Source organism: Rhineura floridana, chromosome 7 (assembly GCF_030035675.1).
Source record: "Rhineura floridana isolate rRhiFlo1 chromosome 7, rRhiFlo1.hap2, whole genome shotgun sequence".
Taxonomy (NCBI): Eukaryota; Metazoa; Chordata; class Lepidosauria; order Squamata; family Rhineuridae; genus Rhineura; species Rhineura floridana.
This window is the reverse complement of record NC_084486.1, coordinates 100,604,333-100,631,309: the sequence shown is the minus strand read 5'-3', so window position 1 is coordinate 100,631,309 and position 26,977 is coordinate 100,604,333. Positions and strand designations below refer to the sequence as shown.

At 44.0% G+C, this 26,977-nt stretch overlaps 1 protein-coding gene across 7 annotated transcripts in view; it reads right to left on the bottom strand.

Moving 5' to 3' along the window:
- Positions 1 to 26,977, bottom strand: part of ST6GAL1 (ST6 beta-galactoside alpha-2,6-sialyltransferase 1) — a 111,078-nt gene that overhangs the window by 21,019 nt on the left and 63,082 nt on the right. For 4 of the 7 annotated variants that reach the window (XM_061636709.1, XM_061636713.1, XM_061636708.1 and 1 more), the window contains exons 2-3: positions 3,306 to 3,999; positions 2,098 to 2,195 (exon numbers count right to left, since the gene is read on the bottom strand). In XM_061636709.1, the coding sequence (XP_061492693.1) occupies positions 2,098 to 2,195; positions 3,306 to 3,948 (741 nt within the window). In that variant the 5' untranslated portion in view covers positions 3,949 to 3,999. Of the gene's footprint in view, positions 1 to 2,097; positions 2,196 to 3,305; positions 4,000 to 5,105; positions 5,187 to 13,598; positions 13,726 to 26,977 lie in introns of those variants that run through there. The other 3 variants (XM_061636711.1, XM_061636710.1, XM_061636712.1) reach the window with 2 other exon arrangements.

Sequence of the window (26,977 nt, the reverse complement as noted above, 5' to 3'; positions counted from 1 at the left end):
TTTTAAATATCGATATTTTACTCAAAATAGCAACATTAATATCATATTTTGAGGCAATTTTTTTAAAAAAATATGCTTCAGCTGCAGAAATCAGTTAGAAAAAAGCCCAATCTGTGAGGACAAAAAAAAAGCAAATAAATAGGAAATCTGGTGTCAAATTCAAATTTTGTGAAATTCATGCACATCCCTAGTTTACACTGACTGGCAGCAGTTCTCTGTGGTTTCAGACACGGGACATATCTAGTCCTACCTGGAGATGCTGGGGGTTGAACCTGGGACCTTCTGCATGTGGGTGATCTACCACTGAGCTTCCTAATCCCAAATTAAAGATATTCTCAATGGGCAAGTGAAGCAAAATCCATGCTGTCCTATAACCATTATGAATGTGTGTGGCTGTGTCCTTTCTCCTTTCTTTTTATCATTGTCCAGGGTCCCAGGTTAAAAGCATCACAAAATAGCAAAGGTATTTGTTTATTCTCCTAGCAATTTCTGCTTCTCTACAAATTGTGCCCATAAATATTGTACACGTACCTAGGGTACCTGTGATCTCACTTACTATTTCAGTCCTATTAAATTCCTTTGGCCTCTAGCAGAGAATTCAGAAATCCAGGTCAAAAAACAAACATAAGCATTCAACTCTAATTCTAGTCACTTTTCATGGATGCGCCACGAGTGAATGGTTACAATTCTATATGCACTATCTGCAGAGTAAATCCTGTTGAACCCATGGTGTTTACTTAACTTCCAAGTAAACATGCACAGAATCATGCTGCACTCTCCTGCAGCCCACTGCTTGGGTCCTTCTCACTTCTGCAGCATGTGCGTTTGGCATACCAGTTAAGTAATGTCAGAAGTCTAGGATCATGCAGGAGGAGCCCACACCTGAAGTCTAGGAGCTCCTTTAGCCAATGCCAGAAAGCAATGCTGGCATGAAGAAAAGTCATGGCAGGAGTTCCTCTTCAGTGGCCCGGGACTGCTGACATCTTTGTGGTACCTAAAGATGCATCAGTACAGCTGCTGTTTTCGCAGGGCAAAAGGAAATATGAAGAGAAACCTTAGCACTTAAAAAAAAAAGAAAGCAGAATGTATGCACATTAAATCTTAATAATCTCAGGGGCACAAGGGTGGTGACCAGGGCCAGAATGAGGGACCAGTGAAACCTACAGAGTGCTACTCTGTGAAAGCCCACAGATAGGTACTTGGGATCAAACTAGCTGTGATGCTAACTGTTCCTTTAGAATTTTTTTTTTTTAAAAAAAGAAAAACAGTACAAGGTGCAGTGGGGACATGGGCACACATACCACAACATGTGGGGATGGGTGGCTTAACCTTTCCCACCCTCAGCCATGATCCTAAGAAAAATCACCCATTCCCCTCACTGTATTAGTTTTAGAGGGTAAGTTCCCATTGGAACCAGTGGGAGATCTTTTTCCTAAGGTTAAGAGCAGCAAGTGTGTGTGTGAGTGCCGATTTTCATTGAGATTGTTTAAACCGCCCTTCCTTGCATGCTGTGGTCCTGATAAAAATTGCTCTTCCTCTGTGCCTATTTTTATTTTAACCCTGGCATGTTTTTTGCCTTCACTTCTGTGACCTACCAATTGCCTTGTGGTTTGGGAAGCTGATATATAAAGGAGAGGTTGCTCTGATAATTGTGATTTATCACTGCATCTCACAGGAAGCGAATGATATAATCCAACAGAAACTTCCACAGCTGAAGTTGCCATGTTTTGCAAAAAAATTTTTTTTTAAAAAAAAGTTCTGTATCGTTTGGGTACAAAGTTATTATTAGTACCTGCCCTCTTCCTTCAAGTTTTTTTTTTAATCTGCTGTGTTCTTTTCACAGTAAAAAGACACCTTTCAGATACTGCTATGCAAGGTTTAGAGGGAGGCCTTTTATATTCAGCGGCTCTGTTCTTGTGCAAAGGCAACACAAAGGGTTGACATCAGTGATTCTTCCACTCTTTTTTGCTGCTATTCTTGCTTGCAAATCTTTTCAGGACAGAATAACAAAATGAGCTGAAGGAGGCCCTCATTAGAGCCCTCAAAATGCCCCCCTTTCTATTGTTCCTTAGCACAGCGCATACCAGGGAGACTTACCTGGGAATTAACAAGGCGTATTGAAGTTTTCTTCCCTACATCATCCTGAAACCCTTTAGTAGGGGCTCCATTAAACCGCAGCACTGCATCATGGCTGTCTGAAAGCAGCAAGGAGGAAATGGAAATTACAGGCCCCTACTATAGGAAACCCCCCAAAGTCTCAAAAGTTTCCATTTTGAGTTCTGGAACCCAGCTGTGCTGCTTCTTTGAAAAAAGCCAGTAAGGAGTATTAGCCTTATAGCACAATCAAACTCTCCACTGCGAGTGTGAGAGATTTGTATCAACCCAGCCACATCCCAATTAGCACCTACAGAATTACTCCATTTGATAAAAAGCCCATTCTCAGCAGAGAGCTATCTCTGAAGGCACCTACTTTGTAATAAGGAAAGTCTTAAACTGATGTCTGGTGGCAGCTTCAGCCTGTTTTGGACAGGCTTAGTTTAAACTGTATGGAATTTTATAATGTGGTTATAGCATCTTAATTTTCTTTTACACTGTTTGTCACCCTGGGGGATCCTTGTCAGACAGGCCAATCATGACTATTCAGTCATTTTGATTGGGTTCAAAGTGCTACATGTACATTATTTCAATCATCCTAAGAACTCTGTAGGATAGGTCAGCGTTACTATCTCCGCATTACAAATGGGGTGGGCAGCAGAGGCTGAAACAACTGTAAGGCAGTAGCTGTAACCAACATGATTCCTTAAGATGTTGTTGGACTCCGGCTCCAATCAGCCCAACCAGCATGGCCAATCATCAGAGATGATAGTTGTAGTCCAACGACATCTGGAAGGCGCCATGTTGGCTACTCCTGTGTTAAGGTCACCTCATGAACTTAATGGCTTGTGAGATTTCAACTGATTTCAATTTGTGGTTAACTCCAATCAGCAATGTTATATCTGCTCTATAAGAGCACAAGAGCTAGCCCACGGTTGTAAATGTGCAAGCATTTTAAACTGTTAAAACCAAGGTATCAACTTTAGCAATACCTAGTATCATTTTTAATGTGCCATCATGTTTACTCTCAGTACTGCCTATGAGACATTTACCATCACTGAGCACTGAAGGGAAGGGAGAGAGAAGAGGAAAGGCCCTACCAGTAAATCCAATCAATTCATAATGAAATACTCATCCAGACCTATAACACTGAAAGCCAAAGATGTTAAATGTACTGTGTTCTTCAGTCATTACAGAAAAGTGATGCAAACCTATTTCTTCTCCCAAATGGGATGACTTCATGGATCCTGCAGAGGACACGACTGCGCATCGGCCAAGCTGGCCCAGTTCCATGCTGATGTTTTTCCTTGGGAGGTATGACTCCCATTCTGATGTGTTAAAGGGGCCATCTGATGTGGTTATCATCCCAAAGTTCAGACGTTCCCGGAGCTGGCACAACACCTTCTCAGGGCTGGATTTAACAGCACACTTTGGTCCAGTGTACTTCACACGATACTTGTTCATGTACAGATAGTTTTTCCTCACCTTTTGCAGTCTGGGGTTGAGGTTTTTGGATGAACTGTCCTTGTTCCACACTTTGATGAAAGTTGGTGATTTATTGGGCTTTACCACTAACTTACTTCCTGCTGGTATTATAGAAGCAGCAACATTAACTTGGGATACATTGATCGATGAAAGGACCTTGCCTGTGCCATTGACAGCTTTATCCTGGGCAGTTCCTTGTTTTAGGATGTCCCACCTCCACAGCTTCACCTGTATGTGATTGGCTTGGTTTTCTGTTTTAAAAGAAACATAAAACCCTTTCCGCGATTCCTTCCACAAACAAACAGTCAGAACCAAAATGAACGCCAGGAGGATATATATCCATTTTCTAACCAAGTTGACATGAACCATAATGTATGATGCATCAGGTTGGAAAGATTAATTTCGGGTTGGAAGTTGTACCTAAAAAGAACATGAAAAATACATGTTAAAAAGTGTGGTGGAGAGGGAAAGATAATTCAAAATGTGCAATCATTTGAAATCACCAAAATCAAATGGCTCTCACCCCCTGCAAAAGTTGAAAATTGCTGAAGGTCTTCATTAACCACTTAATAAAGTTTTGTTGTTCTACAAATCAAAGCACGTGCATAACTCACACTTTGATAACATGTTTTCTTCGGTGCTGGCATCATCATAAAACCAGTATTGCATTATGAAAGGAACAGGGCATATGTTAGCCTGTTCAATAATCTGGCCCTGGTCAAAACAGTCTCTGTCTCAGTTATCGGGGGGGGGAATCATGTGCAAGTTCAAATACAGATATTTTTAACTGTTCTGCAACTTCTCTGCAGACTTCATGAGTGGAGCTCGGGGACCACCAGACTGAGAATGTCTGTTTTACACACAGCCTCAGCTGAGAGAAAATTAAGAAAAAAACAGGCACAGAAGCAAGAGAAATACAATAAACTCTGCAATGCTCTGCATACTTCCCAAGCAGGAAGCTCCATCAAAGTCAGTGTGTGGCATTCCAGGGGTCCCCCTATAAGGCTCTGGCCTCTGGAGGTCATTAGATCATTTGCTCAGCTGGTCCACTGAATCCAGACTTCCCTTAATAGTCCTCCTCACATTAACCTGCTGCTGTCTCTTATGGAATTATAATCTTTCCCTCAATATGCTTAAGCAAACTATTCCTAGAATCCACACAGACCTGAACAGCTTTGTTAAGAAATGAAACATATTTATAATTTTTTAAAAACCTAGAGAGCAACAAATAGTTTCACTACCCTAGCCTGGCATACCTGACTCCCTTCTTTTACAGCTATCCTAACTCTTTTTTCTAGGCCCTCATCCTCTCTCTCTTTCTCTCTCATCTCTGTTCTTGATACGAGACATGGATATGGTTTTTATTGTGAGAATCTTTGTAAGCTGTCTTTGAGAGCCACTCGGGATTATAAAGTGGGATAGTAAGTATTGACAATAAAATTCATAAAATCCCACTCCCTCTCCCTTTGTCTCAGTTCCTCGCCCAACTCCCTCTTCAATTGTCACTCTCAACAGACACTCCACACCTGTCATTCACAGGGACTCCACCCAGCATTGTCAATCCTTCTTCTGCTCACTCTTCTCTTAGACACTGGCATTTATGTCCCAACAAACAAGCATAGGCTTGAGCTGCAGCTGCACAGAGGGAGAAAAGATAAGGGCCCAGGCAATGGAAAAGCACAAAATGTAGAAGAAAGGGCTGAGGGGAAAAGATTTAGCAAGCAATGACTGGGGGCAGGAAGGCTCTGCTTGCTTCCGTTGAGCAGATAGAAAGGTGTCTGTGTTGGGCTGCATTTCAGCAGACATGGGGCTACCTTTTGGGGCACAGGTGGATAGGTTGTGGTGGGGAATCAGAGACGGCGTCTTCACTAGCTTCCTCTTTCAAACTAGTCACATACAACTAGGTTCTCTCCAGACTTGTCACCATTTTGTGGGAGGTATTCAAGTGCATACTGGAACTTTAGGTTTGTGCAACTAAAGGGTATTAAAGTGCTCTGATGTCCTAGCACAACAAACCCACTTTTAAAAAGAATTGGACTGTTTTGTGGTTTGAAAAGTGATAGGGAAATGCATTGAAAAATGTGGGATGAACAAATAATGAATGGGAAGATGTAGAAACACCCTGAAAGCAAATCAGGATGAACATAGGATAAATGTTCATTGTCAACGAACCATGCCACAAACAAATCAGAATGAATGCTCAATAAAGGTTGCATATAATCTGACCTTTGCATCAGCTTTGTGCAAGCAAATCAGGATGAAAGCTCAACAATTCTGGAGAAGCCACAGAAAAGGTGGAAAATCACTACTGCCTATTCTTCTCTTGTTTTGTCTGTGGCTGCCAAGAATCCAGTCTTCAACTTGCTATCCAACCTGGCTTCTTGGGAGGGCAGCCTGCAATCGGCATTATGGAGAAGTGGTGTGTACGTGCGCAGATCAAGGACATGTAGGAATCTTTGAGGCAGTGGCCCTGAGTTCTATACTGCTGCCACTCCTGTAACAGCAGGGCTGCCAAATTCAAGATTATTTAAGGCAGTGGTTCTTAACCTGAGGTGCCCCAACCCCCCAGGGGTGCAAGACACTTTTTCTAGGGGTGCGAGGCGTTGTTCAAGAGATTTTAAAAATTCATTTAAATAAAAGCAGAAAATTAACTATACTACCAAAGATTTTGGAAAACTGTCATTTATCTTATTACAGCCTTAAAATTCACTAGAATACACGCTAGTCAATATAAATGAGACGTTTATACTGACTTGCGTTTGCTACAGAAACATTTGCGTATCAGAGTGCGCCGCTTAGCGCAGCTTATGCTCTCAAAGGGCGCCAACCGTTCACGCTGTCCCCATCCTGCTGCAGGTGAGTGACGAAGCCGAGGCTAGATGACATGCGCATGCGCACGTCTTGGTCTGGTGTTCTCTCCCTTCTCGGCTTTGCGAGTTGATACTGTTTACTTTGGCATTCAGTGCACGTGTTTGTCTTGCTCCAGTTGAGCTGTACGTCTCTGAGGAGATCCTACATTATTATTGTATTTGTATTTGAGGTAAGTTATAACATAATGTATTCAGTCAAAATGCAGTAGAACTCGGTTAGGCTTTGTCTTGAAATCAGCCCAAATCACTGAAATCCATGGCATTTTCAAGTAATATGCAATGCACTTATTTCTATTCTTTGGTACTTATATTCTTCGGTGTTGCATTCAAACAAAGCCATACTTCGGCTACTTTGGCTACTAAGGCACTATGCAGAAACTTCTCTATTTTTTGAGGAAGGATTTGAATTACATGTTGCCATTGTCATGTGCAACTACACAAATCTTGTATCATTCGTGAATTCTGTAATCTTATAATACAGCTTTCCTATGCAAGAACTTCCATCCACAAATTGCAACTTGACTGCATTTTAAAACTTAACAATTGAGTTTTAACCTTTTCACTGCTATGCATGAGATATCTCGTCCTGGGCCCAGCTGGCCCTCACTGCTAAAGACGAGATATTTAGTTTGCCATTTCTTCTGTTTGTTGCTGTTGAGAAGACATCTCATTCTGACAACCAATGATATCCTTTGATGCTCCAGGATATTAGAATATTTATATAAGGCCGATAGTGATAGTGCATTTGTCCAATTATGAAGATTATTTGTAGACGTGGGGAGGATTGTCCACCCTTCCCCAACGGTGTCTCGTTGCACTTCTTGTTTGTCCACTCTTTGGAATATAACACACTAAGACAAATAAATAATGTAATATGTAAATTTATGTAGAAGAAAAATAATAAGTAACAGTTATATGTTCAAATGTAGAATCTATAGTTTCTTGAGGTACCATTCATAGGAATTTCTTGTAGGATTCCAGGGAAGAAAAGAGGTCTCTCAACAATCAATGCCCTTCCAAGAAAGATGTAAGATAAGACTGAGGTACATTGTTATTTATTCCTGTAATGAACACAGAGAGTATTAGTTGACAAATTAGATTCGGCGCAGGGTGCATGACACACTTGCAAACCATGCAGCAGCGAAAAGGTTAAAATTCTCTTAATATGAAATGAAAAAAATATGTTTATTATTCAGTACCCTTCCAATGTTGAAGAAACGCTTTTGGAATGATGATTACATTCATTATGGTTTCACCTGCATCACAGAAAAAGACAGTACCCAGCGACCACAGTGCACACTTTGCTGCACAATATTTTCAAATTCCAATCTTAAACCGCTGAAGCTTTTAGAACACTTCAACAAACAGCATGGTTGTGAATCTGGAGGACATACTTTTAGCACCTTGAAAATTAAAAGGGCAAAATTTTATGCTAGCGGTACTATAACTACTTTTACACATGCATCAGTTCAGAAGCCATTGTTACAAGCTTCTTATCAAGTTGCATATCTGTGTGCAAAAAAGAAGCCTCATACAATAGCTGAGGAATTAATAAAACCATGTACATTGGAAATAGCAAACACTGTGCTAGGTTCAGAAGCACATAAGAAAATACAACAAATTCCCCTGTCAAATGATGTAATCTGATCGAGAATTAACGACATGAGCGAAGACATTTTAAATCAAGTGATAGAAGACATAAAAGCCAGCCCTCTGAAAGTGGCTATCCAACTAGATGAGTCTACTGATGTCAGTAATTGCAGTCAGCCGCTAGTGTCTGGGCGTTATGCAAATGAGAGAGAGATTACCGAAGAATTCTTGTTTTGTGAACCACTGGAATTAAAAATGAAAGGAACTGATGTGTTTAATCTCATCAAAGGCTTTTTTCTGAAACATGAGGTTTCAATGGATGTTGTAGGATCAATTTGTACTGATGGTGCCCCTGCTATGCTAAGCAAAAATTTAGGTTTTGTTTCTTATGTTAAAAAAGAAAATCCAGATGTTATGATTAACCATTGTATGCTACACCGACATGCACTTATGGCAAAAACTTTGCCAGAGAATTTGAAAAATACTTTGCCTAATGGGGTGAAAATTGAAAATTATGTCAGTGGATGGGTGACCAACCATCGCCTTTTTCTTGCTTTCTGCGAAGAAATTGGTTCTCTTCACACTGTCCTCCTTTTCCACACAGAAGTGAGATGGCTTTCTAGAGGTCGAATGCTCAGCAGAGTATATGAATTGTGCAAAGAAATAATTCAGTTTCTCAAAAACCAAGGGAGTAACTTAATTGATGATTTTTGTAAGAGGGATTCTATTCCTCGATTGGCATATTTAGTAGGCATATTTACCCATCTCAATGAGTTAAACACATCTTTGCAAGGATATGACATGAACATCATAACTGTCAGCTTTTATGGGAAAACTCTCAATTTGGATAAAGCGAGTGGAAAACAGTGATTTTGCAAACTTTTCTACGCTTGATGATATTGTTTCCGGAGTTGAGGGAATCACAGTTGCATCTGACATAATAATTCATTTGCAACAATTAAGAGACACTTGCACAGGGTATTTTTCTCCGGACGCAGGCATTGAAACAAATCAGAAATGGATATTGGATCAGTTTCTTTTTGACCTCAACTCTATAGATGACACAAATTTAATGAAAGATGGCATAACTGAAAGGAAAGCCAGCTCTCACACTCATATGCAGTTTCAAAAAATGACGTTAGAATAGTTCTGGTGTTCTCAACTGAAAACATTTCCACAATTGGCGAAGGCAGCACTTCAGTTTCTTATGCCATTTGCCAGCACCTACCTATGTGATGTGGGCTTTTCATCACTTCTTCATATAAAAACAAAGGCCAGAAACTGCTTAAATGTGACTGATGATGTTCGTGTGGCCCTTTCAAAAGAAGAGCCACATATAATGAAAATAATTGAAAATAAGCAACAGAAGCCATTAAAAGAGGTTTTTTTAATTGTATGAGAATTGAAAAGTTGTTCTGTTTTTTGAGTCTGTAATTATAGTATGTAATTTAATAAATCAAATCTAAGTATGTTATTTATCTAATTTTTTCCTTGTAATCCCTAGCCTTGTACCCAAGTATTTTAACATTGATGGATGGGCTTAGGCGAATTTTCTTTCTTGATCCTTCAAGTGTAGCTAAGTTAGGCTAAAACACACATTAAAATAAAAAATGAATGGTATTTTTTCAGGGGGTGCAAGAGCATATTTTGGAAATCCAAGGGGTGCTGGCAGTGGAAAAGGTTAAAAACCACTGATTTAAGGCATCATCTGTAGGTTTTTTCCAGCAGTGCACCAATGTGCTCCAGCTCTTGCTGTGGAGGAGATGCACCAGTCTCTGCTTCAAATGGGATGCCAGTTGCATAAGAGAGGTATCATTAAGTCATCTGCACTTCCTCTGTGGGCAGTTTCTTGTCCAGTATGAAGCTACCCACAGCCACATGTTCCTTAATAGAGCAAGATCTTCACCTTCACCCATTCCCATCTCATAAAACATCACAGCCTTTGATGACATGGTATAACATGGAGATCCTTGCTCTGTTCTGATTTCTTAAAATATTATTCTTGCTTGCTACCAATATTTGAGACAGATGACATCACTAACAGAAACAGAGCTGATGTTCACTGGATGAGTGGTTTCCTGTGCTTTCCTTGGATCATGACAGCCATTTTAAAACTGCATCTGTTCATAAGAAGCTATGGAAAAGGTGATTTTCATAAACCACCAAGAGAGCTAGAAGGTAAGTTTATGGTAACGTCAGTGAGATCATAGGAAATCTTTACAGATCTGCAACTGGGACAGACAGTGTTCATAACTGCTTTATTAAACAGCTGGCAGTATGAAAAAATCCTCCTTCAGGGGTGGCTTTAAAGCTTTTTGGATTCATCAGAAGAAAACATTTAGGATTGAATACATCTTATACAAACCAAATTACAAAGGGGAGCACAACCCCTCTGGCCACTGCTCATCTGATATGAAAAGGCACATTATTTAGCCAAAAAGAATCCTGAAGATGTAAATTTTACTTCCATATATTTCCATGAACTAGAGCATTGTTGATGTGACAATTCTGCTGCATGTTTGCTTGGAATACAGAGATGCCTTTAACCCACACTTTTCTTGGAAATGTACTTAAAATATTCATTACCAAAAGGGGGAAGCAGGCATACCTGTGTACCAACAAAGATTGGACTGTGAAAGACCAACCCAAATTGTGTTTGCATTTTTACAAATTTGTAGGGCAGTACAATATCTCAGAGAGGAGGTCAGGTCTCCTGCTCCCCTGGCGCATTCACTGTAGCTGCCCAATTTCCCTGCTTTTTAAAGTTTGATAGAAATATCTGTTGTCTATAGGTACGTTCTTGAACCGGAAGGTTTTTTGCCTATTCGTGAATTTCTCTGCTTTTTAATCCGGGAAGTAAGAAATGGGATCCTGCGCAAGTTTGCTGAGAATGGATTGATCATTTGCATGCCTATTGAGTTCAATGGGATTTACTCCCCTGCAATCATGCTTAGGATAGGTGAAACTGGCCATGGGGGGTGGGGAGGGGAAGAGGAAGGGCAGAAGGGAGGAGGGGAGCACACAAGAGGGGGAGGGGAGGAGGCATTTCATCATTTGCATGCTTACTGAGTTCAGGGGGATTTACTCCGTGCAATCATGCTTAGGATAGATAAAACTGACCATGCGGGAGGGGGAGGCAGGAAAGGCTAGAGTGGGCAGGGGAGGAGAAAAAAGGAAGAGGAGAGGGGAGGAAAAAGGAAGAGGAAGGTGAGGGGAATGTGAGAGGAGGAAGGAGAGGGGAGAGGGGGAGGAGGAAAGAAGGTTTGATTATTTGCATGCTTATTGAGTTCAATGTGATATACTCCCATGCAATTATGCTTAGAATAGGTAAGTGAGGGGGAGGGGCAGGGAGAGGGAGGAGAGGGAAGGGGACAGGGCAAGAAAGGAAGGAGGGGAAGGAGGGGATTAGGGGGAGGGGCGAAGGAAGGGGAGGGAAATGGCAAAAGGGAGGTGATGGAAGGGAGGCGGACGGGAGGACAGGTTTGATCATTTGCATGCTTATTGAGTTCAATGGGATTTACTCCTGTGCAATCATGCTTAAGACAGTTAAAACTGACTATGGGGGAGGAGGAGGAAGAGGGGAGGGGAAGGAGGAGGAGGGGTAAGGCGGGGATTGGAAGAGGATGGGGGAGGGAGGGGTGAAGGAAGGGGGAGGGAAGGGGCCAAAGGGAGGGTATAGGAGGGAGCAGGAAAGGAAGGCAGGTTTGATCATTTGCATGCTTTTTGAGTTCAGTAGGATTTACTCCTGTACAATCATGCTTAGCATAAGTGAAATCTGACTTGGGTGAGGGGCAGGGAGGGAGGGGGAGCAGGGCGGAGGATAGAAGGGGGAGGGAGAGGGAGTGGAGGAGATTGAGTGGGTAGACACTGGGCAGATGGAAAACCTTTTTCCTTTCCAAAAGAAAAACTTTGTGACCAGTATCATTGTTTTTCGGGATTTCCCCCATGCTTTCATTCTACAGCAGGCACATGTAGTATCCCACTCAAATTTAAACAAAGCTGTCCCTGGACACATCCACACCAGGCCTTTATTTCGTAGACAGTCATGGCTTTCCCCAAAGAATCCTGGGAAGTATAGCTTGTGAAGGGTGCTGAGAGTTGCTAGGAAACACCCTGTTCCCCTCACAGAGCTTCAATCAGAGCAGCTGACTGTTAAACCTCTCTGGCTAGTCACTGCCTCTCAGCCTCAGAGGAAGGCAATGGTAAACCACCTCTGAATACCGCTTACCATGAAAACCCTATTCATAGGGACGCCATGAGAGCTAGTGTGGCTTGAGAGCCAGTGTGGCGTAGTGGTTAAGGTGTTGGACTGCGACCTGGGAGACCAGAGTTCAAATCCCCACATAGCCATGAAGCTCACTGGGTGACCTTGGGCCAGTCACTGGCTCTCAGCCTCATGAAAACCCTATTCATAGGGTCACCATAAGTCAGAATCGACTTGAAGGCAGTACATTACATTTAGGGACGCCATAAGTCAGAATCAAATCATTTTCAAGCATGATTGCATAGGAATAAATCCCACTGAACTCAATAATCATGCAAATGATCAACCCTGCCCTCCTCCATCCCCTCCTTCCTGCTCCCCTTCCCCTCCTCCCCTCCCCATCCCCTGTGGTCAGTTTCACCTATCCTAAGCATGATTGCAGGGGAGTAAATCCCACTGAACTCAATAAGCATGCAAATGATCAATCCATTCTCAGCAAACTTGGAGAGGATCGCATTTCTTACCTCCTGGAATAAAAAGCAGAGAAATTCACTAATAGGCAAAAAACCTTGCAGTTTAAGAACGTACCTATAGCCCACACATATTTCAATCAAACTTTAAAAAGCAGCTCTAGCGAATGCACCAGGGGAGTAGGACACCTGACCCCCTCTCTGAGATATTGTACTGCCCTACAAATTTGTCAAAAAGCAAACACAATTTGGCTTGGTTTTTCACAGTCCAATCCACTTCCTGTGTAGCTTGGAAGAATTTGGTAAAGGCATTTAGAGTACAGCCACTGAAACAGTGCTGCTTGTGGTATTCTTAAAATGCACAACGTTTCCATATCCATTCTCTCTCTTTCATACACTTCTCTTCAATAGCATAACATCCTTGGTATCAAACCACGGTGATATAAATCATCAGAATAAAAAGACATTTGAACAACTGCTATGAACAAATTACTGATATTCATGAAAACAACATTGAGTCTGCATACACACCAAACATTTAAAGCACTCTCCTATCCCAAACATTCTGGGAGTTGTAGTTTACTCCTCGCAGAGCTATAGGTCCCAGCACCCTTAACAAACCTTCAATGTATAATGTGTATGGAGGTTGAAATTAACAACAAAGATGTTCAAAAGCAACCTGAGAAATAATGGGAGGCTAATCCTGCATTCACTAAAAGAAACGGATTCAGGATTTAACAGTTAACACTTATGGTGCGGAAGGCAAGATTACTAAGGACAATACTTTAAACAAGACAATGAAATTGTATCTCAACTATTATAATTTAATAAAATAAATAATAAATAATGTTATTTCATTTGCTAATCTGATGACAGATTTGTTACCTGGCATCAATGAATAATGAAGCTGGAACAGACACTGCGCAGTGTTGAAAGTTTGCAGGGTTGCTCAGTATGCTATTGCTCTCTCCTGGAAATCCAGCAGCTCAAAGTACTGAGATCTCTTTAAAGGCTGAAGGCCACGTGTGAAATAAAAAAAAATTAGAGAAAAACTCCCAGCAGCACAGGGGCCATAAGACTTTTAGTATACACAGGTGGATGGGCAAAAAACGGATAGACACAGGCTTCTGACACCTATGCCTGGCAACCCAGTTAAACATGAAAACAAACAAACATGCTAATAACAATGTAAAAGCTCTCTGAAAGCCTTGGAAACTTCAGAAACAAATGCAAACAATTGCTGATTGCTGCTATGTAAGGTAAAAAGGTAAAGGTGTCCCTGCACTTATAGTGCGAGTCGTTTCCGACTCTTAGGGTGACATCTTGAGACGTTTACTAGGCAGACCGTTTATATGGGGTGGGATTGCCAGTTCCTTCCCCGGCCTTTCTTTACCCCCCAGCATGAGCCGGGTACTCATTTTACCAACCATGGATGGATGGAAGGCTGAGTGAACCTCGACCCCTTTTACCGGAGATTTGACTTCCTCCTTCCGTTGGAATCAAACTCCGGCCATGAGCAGAGCTTCAACTGCGTTACTGCCGCTTACCACTCTGTGCCACGGAGGATCTGTTTAAGGTAGCTTACCATAATAAACTAAAACAACTCAACTAATCAAATTCCATTAAAAACCAAACTAAAAATAGTGTGGTTTAAATAAAGACTGTGGAAAGGTCTCTTCCAACAACATATTCAAATACATGGATAAACCATGTGGAATCTTGTCTGCTACTTTGTCTCTGAACTCGTCAACCAAGCCTGGAGCTTCCCTATGATCATCTCTGGCAGGTATTAAAAGGGCCCACACCCAACCTATGTTTTTTGGCATACCACTTTTTGAAATCTAGACAAAAAAAGAACAAGCCTGATTTGGCATGTGGAAGCATTTTGAGGTTGCTGAGAGACTGCTGCGGAATATTGGCAGTAGCAACTGACAGGGTTGAATGGGTGGGGCCGCACTGCTCTACCTGCGTGTCGCTGTGCCAGTTATCGAGAGGGGCAAGGCAGTGGGGAGCCTGGCACGGTGCAGTGCAATAGCAGACCCAATCCGATGCTCCTGATGCTGTACCTACACCACATCAAGCTTCCTGCTGCACTGTCCCTCCCCATCTCAGGAACTGGCAAAGCAACATGAGGCATTGGGAAGCTGGGAGAGCAACGCAGCCCCCGCCGCCGCCACTATTAGATAATGGAACACCAGAATCTGGAAGTCATTTAGGGAAGGACTACATTTCCTAAATGTCAGCAAAAATGGAGCTGAAGAACTAAGAGCTCAACTCAGGCATTTTTAAATGGGTACATTTTGTGGGAGGGGGAACAGGTACAAGTGTGTTAGCTCTGCTCCCGCCTCCATGCCTGTTTTGTCCCAGGCTTCCAAAATGCGTGGGGATCCTTCACAGATCTTCACTGCAGAGTTGCCTTTCAATTTATGGACAGCATCAAAAAAAGGCTATGAAGGGGGCAGAGCTTGGAAAAGTTACTTTTTTGAACTACAACTCCCATCAGTCCCAGCCAGCATGGCAACTGGATTGGGCTGATGGAACTTGTAGTTCAAAAACAGTAACTTTTCCAAGCTCTGGGGGGGGGAATGGAGCTAGCACTCTCATCCCCGTTCCCCACTCATGTGATAAATTACCCATCAAAATAACACCTGAATTGCCCTAGGGCAGGGGTGGCAATCCTTTTTCAGACTGAGGGCCACATTCACACCCGGGAAACCTTCCAGGCAACCACACACTAGTGGTAGGCAAGGCCAGAGGCAAAAATGAGCTAGCAACAAATGTAAATTTTAGTTTTGTACTGTGGGCTAGTTTCTACACGCACACACTCACACTCACCCCTCTGTATCCTGCATCTAATACCAAGAGGTATTATCATAGTTCAAAGATGCATTCTTTTTAACTAGCCGAACACACTCAAGGAGAGTAGGAAGTGGGCTGGTAAGGGGTGTGGCCTGGGGACAGCCCTGAGGACCAGAGAGAGAGAGAGAGAGAGAGAGAGAGAGAGAGAGGCCTCGAGGGTCGCAATTGGCCCCGGGGCCAAGGTCCCGCACCTCCAGTCCACTGTGAAGGCTACAACTGAAACCATCCGTAACTCTGCCCTGCAAATGACAGGGACCCTGAACACCTCCTGACACTTCAGAAAATGAGTGGGCTCATATAAGGATCATGATATATCTTTTTTTCCCCTATTTGAGAAAGAACTAGAAGAAACTTGAGGAAAGGTGTGTGTTAAAAAAGAAGCGAGATAAGTTATATTCCAGTTGTAGAATACTCCCTAACTACCATCTATTCCTGAGTACAAGCCTTGACTCTTCAGCATATTCTTCTAAGTCTATAGTCTATGCATATGTTTCCAGGAGGGAGTAACATAAGAACATAAGAAGAGCCCTGCTGGATCCAATGGCCCATCTAGTCCAGCATCCTGTTCTCACAGTGGTCAAACAGATCCCTATGGGAAGCCTACAAGCAGGACCGCAGGACCTGAGGGCATTCTCCCCTCCTGTGGTTGCCAGCAAGCATGATGCCTCCAACCGCGGAGACAGAGCATAGCCATGAGCATTTTCTTAACTCAAGCTCTTCTTCAGCCAGGTGAGATGCAACCTTTGCATTTCTAATTAAAAGGCAAAAACAATCTTACAAAGAAATTTTACCATTTCGAAATAATTGTTATTTTTCTTCAAACTGCCAGTCTGAACTAGGAGACCCATTTTGTTTTTGTTTTTTTTAAAAAAAGACTTTGCTCGATTCTTTTCCTTGCTTCCTCCATTTATTTTTGGTATTTATGTCCCTTGCAGTTCAGGCTAGTAATCTGAAATGCTAGCACTCCTCCTCTACAGAGTGATTTGCTCAGTTCTATCCATTCCTGCATGTCTTGAATTCAAGCAATTGTCACGAGCAATAGTAAAACTTTAAAGCAGGGAGGGATAGAAAGAGATAGAGATGGCACAGAGAGAGAGGGGGAGTGACAGAAAAAGAAAATGGGTTGGGTGCCCCCCTGGCCTCTTTTGCCTCTGGCCTTTTCCACCAGCAGCACACAGTCCTCTGTGAAACATCTCTTGATACCTGCCCCTGCTTTAACCCTGCCCAAGCTGTGTCATTATTCCATCATTCACTCCAGATGGAGAAGGAGGGACTCCCACTAGAGCAGGGAACAGCTAATTGGGCCCCAGTGAGTACTTTTGTACATGTTTAAACAATATGGTTCAACCAAGGAAATGAAAACTCCATTTTCTGACATCAGAGAAGTGTATCTGTTGAATCCCCTTTTAAAGCCATCTAAGTTGGCGGCCATCATTGCCAACACCAAGTTTGCTTGTAGTAGCAAACTCCATAGTTTGACTACGCGCTGTGTCTTCAATCTCCAACAATTCATTTGTGGACTCCTGCTTCTAGTATTAAGAGGAAGAAATCCTTCACACCATGCATGATATCATACACCTCTGTCATGTTCCTCCGTTACTCAGTCTTTTTTCCTAAACTAAAAAGCCCCAACATCGTGTTCTTTCCTCACTGAAGTTTCTTCAGATCTTTGACCCTTTTGTTTGCCCCCTTCTACAGCTTTCTCAACTCCACAATATCCCTTTTTCTTTTCTTTTTCTTTTTTTGAGGTGCGGTGACCTCAGTGTCATTGGTATTCTAGTCCAGCATACAGAGGTCTTCCCATCAGCCCAGTATTTCCACAGATGTTTCCACAAACTTCCTCAAGCTGACCTACAGTCTTCCTTCCAGGCCTATTCAGCTGTCATTTTGCATTGGGCTGTAATTAATAGCTGGTTCATGATTTGCTTCTAAGTGTATGGTTTTGGAAATCTCAAGTGTCCCAAGCACAGATTCTTTTCAATTAAAATAAGCCTTACAGATCTCATCAGCTCTACCAGATGATCTCACTCTCACTTCTGGCAGGGGATGCAATTAAAATAACTAAACAATCCCTTCAAGTCATGAATTCCATGTAAGTTCTTTATGTGCAGTCCACACCCATTTCACTACAAGGAAGAAGGGCAGGTTGTAAGGAAAAGGAGTTTCCCTTACCAAACTGTAATAGTTACAGGACTTCCTGTTAAGTGTCCTCTGATTTAGACAGGAATGAAACGATTTAAGGAGACTGAAAATGAAAATGGACTGCCTTCAAGTCGATCCCTGCTTATGGGCGACTCTATGAATAGGGTTGTCATGATAAGCGGTAATCAGAGGGGGTTTACCATTGCCTTCCCCTGAGGCTGAGAAGCAGTGACTGGCCCAAGGTCACCCAGTGAGCTTTATGGCTGGGTGGGGATTCGAACCCTGGTCTCCCAGGTCGTAGTCCAACACCTTAACCACTACACCACACTGGCTCTCTTAAGGAGACTACATCTCCGTATTTATTTTTTTCTTATAGATCGAAGCTGTGATCCTGAGACAGGCAGCTCTGTGTGAGGGGGAATCTTTTCTAAGCACCCCCCGTTAGCATTAGGAACATAGGAATCTGCCTTATACTGTGTCAGGGCCTATGTCCATCTAGCTCAGTACTGTCTACACTGTCTTGCAGCAGCTCTCCAAGATTTCAGCCCGGGAGTCTCTCTCGGTGCTACCTGGGGATGCTGAACATTGAACCCAGGACCTTTTGCATGCAAAGCAGATGCTCTGCCGCCTGGGGATGCTGAACATTGAACCCAGGACCTTTTGCATGCAAAGCAGATGCTCTGCCGCCAAGCTATGGGCCTTTACCAATATGCTGAGAAAACAGGCCTGATGGGCTGAATATAACTAATCTTAGGGGTCCAATTTCCTGGCCCCTTTGCCTTGATAACCAGCAGATGTGGAGAAGACATTTGAATTGGTCTGTCCTACCACATGCAGTCTTGCCCCTTCTGGTTGATAAGACGTAGCAAGAGGGGACTGACTGGGTGGTCGAGGGAGTAGATAATTCCTTGTAATGTCAGGGGGTGGTGCCTACTACCTTGAAAGAGGCAACAGTGCAATCTGTCCAAAAAAGACTTCCATGGACCCAGAGACATAGAAAAATTACCAACCAGTCACTAGTATTCCCTTCCTGGGCCAGGTGCTTGAGAGAGAGTGGCTAGTCAGCTTCAGATCCATTCCAGTTTGGTTTCAGGCTGACTTTGGGGACCAAAATAGCCTTGGCCACCCTGACACATGATCTGTTCCAGAGAAGGGGAGGGGAGCAAACTGTTAATCTGCTTGGATCTTTTGGTGGCTTTTCCCTGGCCGTGGAATGCCCTCCCCTTAGAGGCCTGGCTAGCGCTATCATTGATATCATCATCATCATCATCATCATACCCCGAAGAGGGTAGCTGACACAGCTGATACATCTGACACACCTTTAATCATCTTTAGTGTTGTCTGACGACGAGGCCCTTTCATTTGAAGAAGAAGGGCTTTGGCATTAGTACCTGCTGTACTGTGTGTGGGAGTGTGTGGATGTGCTTGTCTATGAATGAAGTTTGAATGTATTTTTATTTTATTCTTATTTTTATTTTATTTTTATTTTTACTTTATTTTCATTATTTTATTTCATTTTACTTTTATCTTTATTTACAGCATTAGTACCTGCTGTACTGTGTGTGGGAGTGTGTGGATGTGCTTGTCTATGAATGAAGTTTGAATGTATTTTTATTTTATTCTTACTTTATTTTCATTATTTTATTTTATTTCATTTTACTTTTATCTTTATTTACTGTTACCGAAGGAGAAGGCCTGCCTGTCGGCATACCGGAGGGAGCTATGTGTAGATCAGAGGGGGTTAGTGTGGAGGGGGGCCACAATATTGAAAGGCTAAGTGGCAGATTCTGTAGGGGCGTGGGTAGCAGGCCAAGCCGGCATCGGGGAACTAGGGATAGATGCTTAATATCCATCCCTTGTTCGGGGCCTGTTTACCACCAGAAGATAACTGTGGGAAGCAGAACTCCATCCAATCTTTGATTGCTGTTGTGTAACGCCAGGTCTGTGGTACAGAAAACATCACTCATCCAGGATATGATCCTGGATGAGGACGCAGACCTGGTAATAATAATAATAAATTTAATAATAAATTTAATTTCTTCGTCGCCTATCTGGCCAATGGCCACTCTAGGCGACTTACAAAATTGTTAAAATACAATTGATAAAATACAGTAATACAATATAAAAACAATACATCTGCAGCCACAATATTAAAACTGGGCAGGAGGCATTACAGTTATAACAATTAACCCTCCCCGGATACCCCGAAGGCCTGCTGAAAGAGCCAGGTCTTTAAGGCTTTCCGAAACACATTTAGGGAAGAGGCGTGCCGGAGATCTTGTGGGAGGGAGTTCCAAAGAGTGGGGGCCGCCACTGAGAATGCTCTCTCTCTTGTACCCGCCAATCTGGCTGTTTTTGTTGGCGGGATTGAGAGAAGGCCCTGTGTGGCCGATCTTGTCGGGCGGCATAATTGGTGGCGTTGAAGGCACTCCATGAGATAAACTGGGCCGAAACCGTGTAGGGATTTAAAGGTCAATACCAACACCTTCAATTGGGCTCGGAAAACAACTGGTAGCCAGTGTAGGTCGAACAACACTGATGTGATGTGATCTCGGCAGCGACTATTCGTAAGTAGTCGAGCCGCCGCATTTTGTATCAGTTGTAATTTCCGGACCGTTTTCAAGGGTAACCCCACGTAGAGCGCATTACAGTAGTCCAAACGAGAGGTGACCAGGGCGTGTACCACTAGTGGGAGCTGGTGAACAGGAAGGTAGGGTTGCAGCCTTCGTATGAGGTGTAGTTGGTACCAGGCTGCCCGGCTCACTGCCGAAATCTGAGCCTCCATGGACAGCCTGGAATCAAGCACAACCCCAAGGCTGCGGACCTGGTCCTTTAGGGGTAGACTCACCCTGTTGAACTTCAGGTCAATGTCGCCCAGCCTTCTCTTGTCCCCCACAAGTAGTACCTCGGTCTTATCAGGGTTCAACTTCAGCTTGTTCCTTCCCATCCATCCACTCACGGATTCCAGGCAGTTGGACAAGGTCTCCACAGCCAACTCTGGTGAAGATTTAAACGAGAGATAGAGCTGAGTGTCATCCGCATATTGATGACACTGCAGCCCAAATCTCCTGATGATTGCCCCCAGCAGCTTCATATAGATGTTAAATAGTATGGGAGAGAGGATAGAGCCCTGTGGCACACCACAATTGAGAGGCCAAGGGTCTGATACCTCCTCCCCCAACGCTACCTGTTGGTACCTGTCGGAGAGAAAGGAATGGAACCACTGTAATACAGTGCCTCCAATTCCCAATCCCTCCAGGCGAAGCAGAAGAATACTGTGGTCGACAGTATCAAAAGCTGAGAGATCGAGGAGGACAAGAAAGGTGGATTCTCCCCTATCTAATGCCCTCCTCAAATCATCTACCAGAGCGACCAAGGCTGTTTCAGTTCCGTGACCAGTCCTGAAACCCAATTGGTATGGATCCAAACAATCCGTTTCATCCAAGTGTGCTGACAACTGGTTGGCCACCACTCGCTCAATGACCTTGCCCAGAAATGGTAGATTCGAAATTGGGCGGAAGTTATCGAATACTTGGGGATCCAAGGAGGGCTTCTTTAAGATGGGCTTTACAATTGCCTCCTTGAAGGCTGATGGCATCACACCCTCTTTCAAGGATGCGTTTACCACCGCTTTGATCCCCTCGCCCAATTTCTCTCTGCAGCTCACAAGGAGCCACGAAGGGCAAGGATCGGTAAGACAAGTGGTTGGCTTCACAGATGAAAGCACCTTGTCCACTTCCTCAGAAGGGAGAAGCCAAAACCGATCCCAATTTACCGGCATGCAACTGGCCAACTCTGGTTCATCCACTGTGTCCACGGCGCACGGGATCGAGCTCCGTAAGTGTTCGATTTTATCGGTGAAGTGTTTTGCTAATAAGTCACAGGAGGCCTTTGACTGTTCCAAGGGTTCCTGAGCAACTGGACCGACCAGGCTTCGGACCACCTGGAACAGCCTCCTGGGACAGCACTCCGCAGACGCAATAGAGGCAGCAAAGAAAGCCTTCTTTCCTACCTTTATTGCCACTTGGAAGGCAGCTACTGCTGCTCTAACCTGTGTCCGGACATCTTCGGAGCGGGATTTCCGCCACCGGTGCTCTAGTCGTCATACCTCCTGGTATGTATTACGGAGACATGGCTGGATGAGGCCTCAGCTCCTATACTTGAGGCCATGTGTCCAGCCGGTTTCCGATATGCACAGCAGCCGAGGATTGGTAGGCGGGGAGGGGGAGTGGCAGTTATCTACCGGGAATCTTTGTGTTTCGCCAGACCCCCTCTCCACGAGACCAAGTTTGTTGATTGCATGTACTGGAGGTTGGGCCCAAAGCGCAGTTTAGGGATTCTGCTTGTGTACCGCCCACCCCGCTGCGCAGCAGAATCCCTGACTGAGGTGCTCGAGGTAGTCTCGGCTGTGCGATTGCTCTCCCCCAATCTTGTGGTGATGGGGGATTTCAACGTACATGCCGAGGCTGTCCTCACAGGAGCCCCTCGGGATTTCATGGAAACCATGACTTCCTGGGATCTGCACCTTAGTAATATAGGGCCTACCCATGTAGCCGGTCATGCTCTCGACCTTGTGTTTGTCTCGGGAGGGGAGGATAGTGCTCTGAAAATGGGGGTGAATTCTTCTAACCCCGTGTCATGGTCAGATCACTATCTGGTGAATATAGATCTCTCGATGCCGCACGCCCTCCACAGGGGACAAGGACCTATTAGAATGGTCTGCCCCAGACACCTGATGGAGCCCAAAGGATTCCTGAATGTGCTGGGGGATATGGAGCTGACTGAAGGTCACCCGGTCGAATCCCTGGTTATGGAGTGGAATAAGGAGATCGCCAGGGCGGTGGACCGGGTGGCTCTGAAACGTCCTCTCCCCCTGAACAGAACTCAGACAGCACCATGGTATACACCACGGCTGCGGGGTCTGAGACAGGAGGTGAGACGACTTGAGCGCCGGTGGCGGAAATCTTGCACTGAAGACAATCGGACATGGGTTAGAGCAGCAATAGCTGCCTACCAGGTGGCAACAAAGGCAGCAAAGAAAAATTTCTTTGCTGCCTCTATTGTGTCGGCAGAGTGTTGTCCCAGGAGATTGTTCCAAGTGGTCCGAAGCCTGGTCGGTCCAGTTGCTCAGGAACCCATGGAACATTCTAAAATCTCCTGTGATACTTTTGCTAAACACTTTGCCGACAAAATCGAACGTCTGAAGAGCACGCTTCCACTCGCCGTGGAGACAGGAAGTGGGCCAGAGTCAGCCAGTTGCATTCCGGTCTGTTGGGATCGGTTTCAGCCTCTTCTCTCTGAGGAAGTGGACAAGGTGCTCTGTACTGTGAAGCCGACCACCTGTCTGGTTGATCCTTGCACATCATGGCTCATCATGAGCTGTAAAGAGAGACTGGGCAAAGGGATCAAGGCGGTGGTGAATGCATCCTTGCAAGAGGGTGCAATGCCATCAGCCCTTAAGGAAGCGGTAATAAAGCCCATCTTAAAAAAACCGTCCTTGGATCCCCAAGAGTTAAACAACTTTCGCCCAGTCTCTCATTTACCATTCTTGGGCAAGGTGATTGAGAGGGTGGTGGCTGCGCAATTACAGACACACTTGGAGGAAACGGATTATTTAGATCCATACCAATCAGGTTTTAGGACTGGTCATGGTACGGAAACAGCCTTGGTCGCTCTGGTGGATGATATGCAGAGGGCATTGGATAGGGGTGAATACACCTTCCTTGTCCTCCTGGACCTCTCAGCGGCTTTTGATACCGTTGACCACGGTATCCTTTTAAACCACCTAGAGGGATTAGGAATAGGAGGCACTGTCTTGCAGTGGTTCTGTTCCTATCTCTCGGATAGGCAGCAACGGGTGGCATTGGGAGATGAGGTTTCAGACCCTTGGCCTCTTCATTGTGGAGTGCCACAGGGTTCTATCCTCTCTCCCATGCTATTCAACATCTATGTGAAACCGCTGGGAGCAATCATCAGGAGTTTTGGGTTGCAGTGCCATCAGTACGCAGATGACACTCAGCTCTATCTCTCCTTTAAGTCCTCACCGGAGTTGGCTGTGAATATCATGTCCAAGTGCCTAGAATCCGTAAGTGGATGGATGGGAGAGAATAGGCTGAAGCTGAACCCCGACAAGACTGAGGTATTACTTGTGGGAGATAAAAGGAAGTTAGGAATTACTGACCTGATGCTTGATGGGGTAAGTTTACCCCTGAAAGACCAGGTCTGCAGTCTTGGGGTCATACTTGACTCCCAGCCGTCCATGGAGGCTCAGATTACAGCAGTGAGCCAGGCAGCTTGGTATCAATTACATCTGATACGGAGACTGCATCCCTATCTTCCTGTTCACTTGCTCCCTCAGGTGATACATGCCCTGGTCTCCTCTTGCTTAGACTACTGCAATGCGCTCTACATGGGGTTACCCTTGAAAACGGTCTGGAAATTACAGCTAGTACAGAACGCGGCGGCACGCTTGATTACGCATAGCCGTCGCTGGGATCATATCACCCCAGTGTTATTAGATCTTCACTGGCTACCAGTTGTCTACCAGGCCCAATTCAAGGTGTTGGTGTTGACCTTTAAAACCCTATACGGTTTCAGCCTAGTATATCTGAAGGAACGCCTCCAGAATCACCGATTGTGCTGCCTGACGAGATCAGCCTCGCAAGACCTTCTCTTGGTCCCACCGGTGAGAACAGCTAGGCTGGTACGGACCAGAGAGAGGGCATTCTCTGTTGTGGCCCCCACACTCTGGAACTCTCTCCCTTTCGATCTCAGACATGCTCCCTCCCTGTCCAGCTATAGCCGAGCCTTGAAGACCTGGCTGTTCAGGCAGGCCTACAAGTTTGGGACAGATTAATTTATGTTACAATTGAATTAATGAATGGTTTTTTAGCTTAAAATTTGATTATGTTGATGTATATGTATTGTTTTTATTCTTGTTGTTCGTCGCCTAGAGTGTCCCTAACCTGGACAGATAGGCGGCTGAAAAATAAATTTTATTATTATTATTATTATTATTATTATTATTATTATTATTATTATTATTATTATCGTCATCATCATCATCATCATCATCATCATTGTCATCATCATCATCATCTGCTGGTGTTGGGAAAATGGAACCTACTCTTTGGAAATGTACACAACTGGTCCTTTGGGTAATGTGGCAAGGGATAGTCCTTGGAGACTTTTTCTGTACCCACTGGTTTGATGTTATCTGACTTCACTGTAAAGTGTTGAAAAGGCTGTGATTCATAGGTAAGGAATCAGATGAAATAATTAAATTATTTTGATTTCATAAACATCCTCTTGACCCTTATCTTCATGAAGAGGAGGGAAAAATAGCAATACATGGATAGTGTACTAGACATACCGTCAGATTTCCTGGCATTTCCAGGTAGGGCTGGGAATGACTTCTACCTGAAACACTGGAGAGTTGCCGCCAGTCAGTGTCAACATTATTGGGCTATATAGACCAATGGGCTGACTCAGTTTAAGGCAACATCTTATGTTCCTTGGAAAGTGTATCCAAATCTCAGCAGGAAAAGTGCAGCACATTATCCACCGAATCAAATTGGCACTCTGTAAGGATGCAGGGTTAGAACAGACTTGCCACTGGGTAGCAGGGATCTTCCACTCAGTCCAAAATCAGTTTTCAAATTTGTTTGTCTTTACCCTTGAGAATCAGGTAGGAATTACTAGAAAAATGACTGTCCTGCTCCAACAATTCACTTCATTTTCCCAGAATCCTGTCAAACTCTTGAGAGTTCTATTGCTGGTATTACCAGCCCACAGTCGCAACTTGAGGAATTTTCTTCCATTACTTAGTACCCCAAAAGTAACCTGGCTGTTGCTGTGAAAGCTTGAAAATAAAGTAGGAATTCCACAATGAATAAAGAACAATGTATTTAATTCTGCTTTTACATAACAGTTAGAGCTTTACATCATTCTACAGCAGGAGTGCGAAACCTTTTTGGCTTCACAGACCAAATCTTCACCAGGATCTGCCTCATTGGTCAAATTTGAGAGGTGGGTGGAGGCACCCTTCTGCCAAAATCCCTTGTACTTTCCTTAAGTCTCTGTGATCAGGAACTTGGAAAAGCCTCTTCCAAGCCTCCCTGGCTTCCCTTTCTATTATCTGTGATCTGGGACTTAAAGTGGGAGGTGACCTAAAACAACTTCTTCCAAGTCTTTCCCTCCCCCTTTGTTCCCAATAGTGGAGAATGAAAAGGGAAATGTGAAGAGAGACTTGGGAAACGCTTTATGAGCACCCACTCTCTATATGAGCGGTGGGAGCACAAGAGCTGTCTTAAAGCCTTTGCAAAAGTGTATTTGAAGTAGCTCTTGCATGCAAACTGTTTCAGAGTGTTTTTGCACTTGCCTTTAATCCTCACTCATCTGGTGAATAAGGATTAAATCCTACTGCCTTGGCTACCCAATCGCACAGCCAAGGCAGGATTAAACCCTGTCCTCCCATCCATCAGCTGACATCTCTAGTATCTGCTGGTGGGTGTGGTTTGGGGGAAAATGGCTTTGAGGGCCATGATTGGCCCAGATGCCAGAGGTTCCCCACCACTGTTCTATACAAAATCAAACAAGATGAGTACAGAATCAACACAAAATAAGACAAAATGTCCTGTAATTTATGGTAGCTAATTTCCTTATGTTACCTTCCTCCCTACACTATGAGGCACAGACCTTACAGTCAGGCATATATGGTTGGATCTGTCCCATTGAAATCAATTGGACAAATTAATTGTGCCTAACTTAAGTCCCATTTATTTTACTAAGACTAAAGCAGCCTCTACAATTTTGGAGACCACTGTTGCCTATGCTGGCTTTGGCTGATATGAGTTGTAGTCCAAAACATCTGGAGACCACCAGATTAAGGAAGGTTGGACTAAAGCATTACTAATTTACAGAGCAATCCTAACTATAGGAAGCTGGTGTAACTTAGGCCTGCATAAATTACCCCTATTCCAAACTATTTTGGAACAGGGTTACCGCTGGCTGAGCTGACCCAAGCCTGGCAGAGGGCAAAGATGCGTTTAAAAAAGGTTTGACTTACACCACCCTTTTTGCCTGTGTAACTTCTGCTGGGTTGCTAGGTCATGTGACCAAGCTGAATGGAGTTTGGAACAGAGTTGGGATGGAGGACTTCAGCCAACTCAGCCAGAAACCTATTCCAAACTCCACTCATCCTACCGGATCTTGGATTTAGATTGCTCCCCAAGTCTGGTTCCAACCCACAGTAGTTAAAGGGC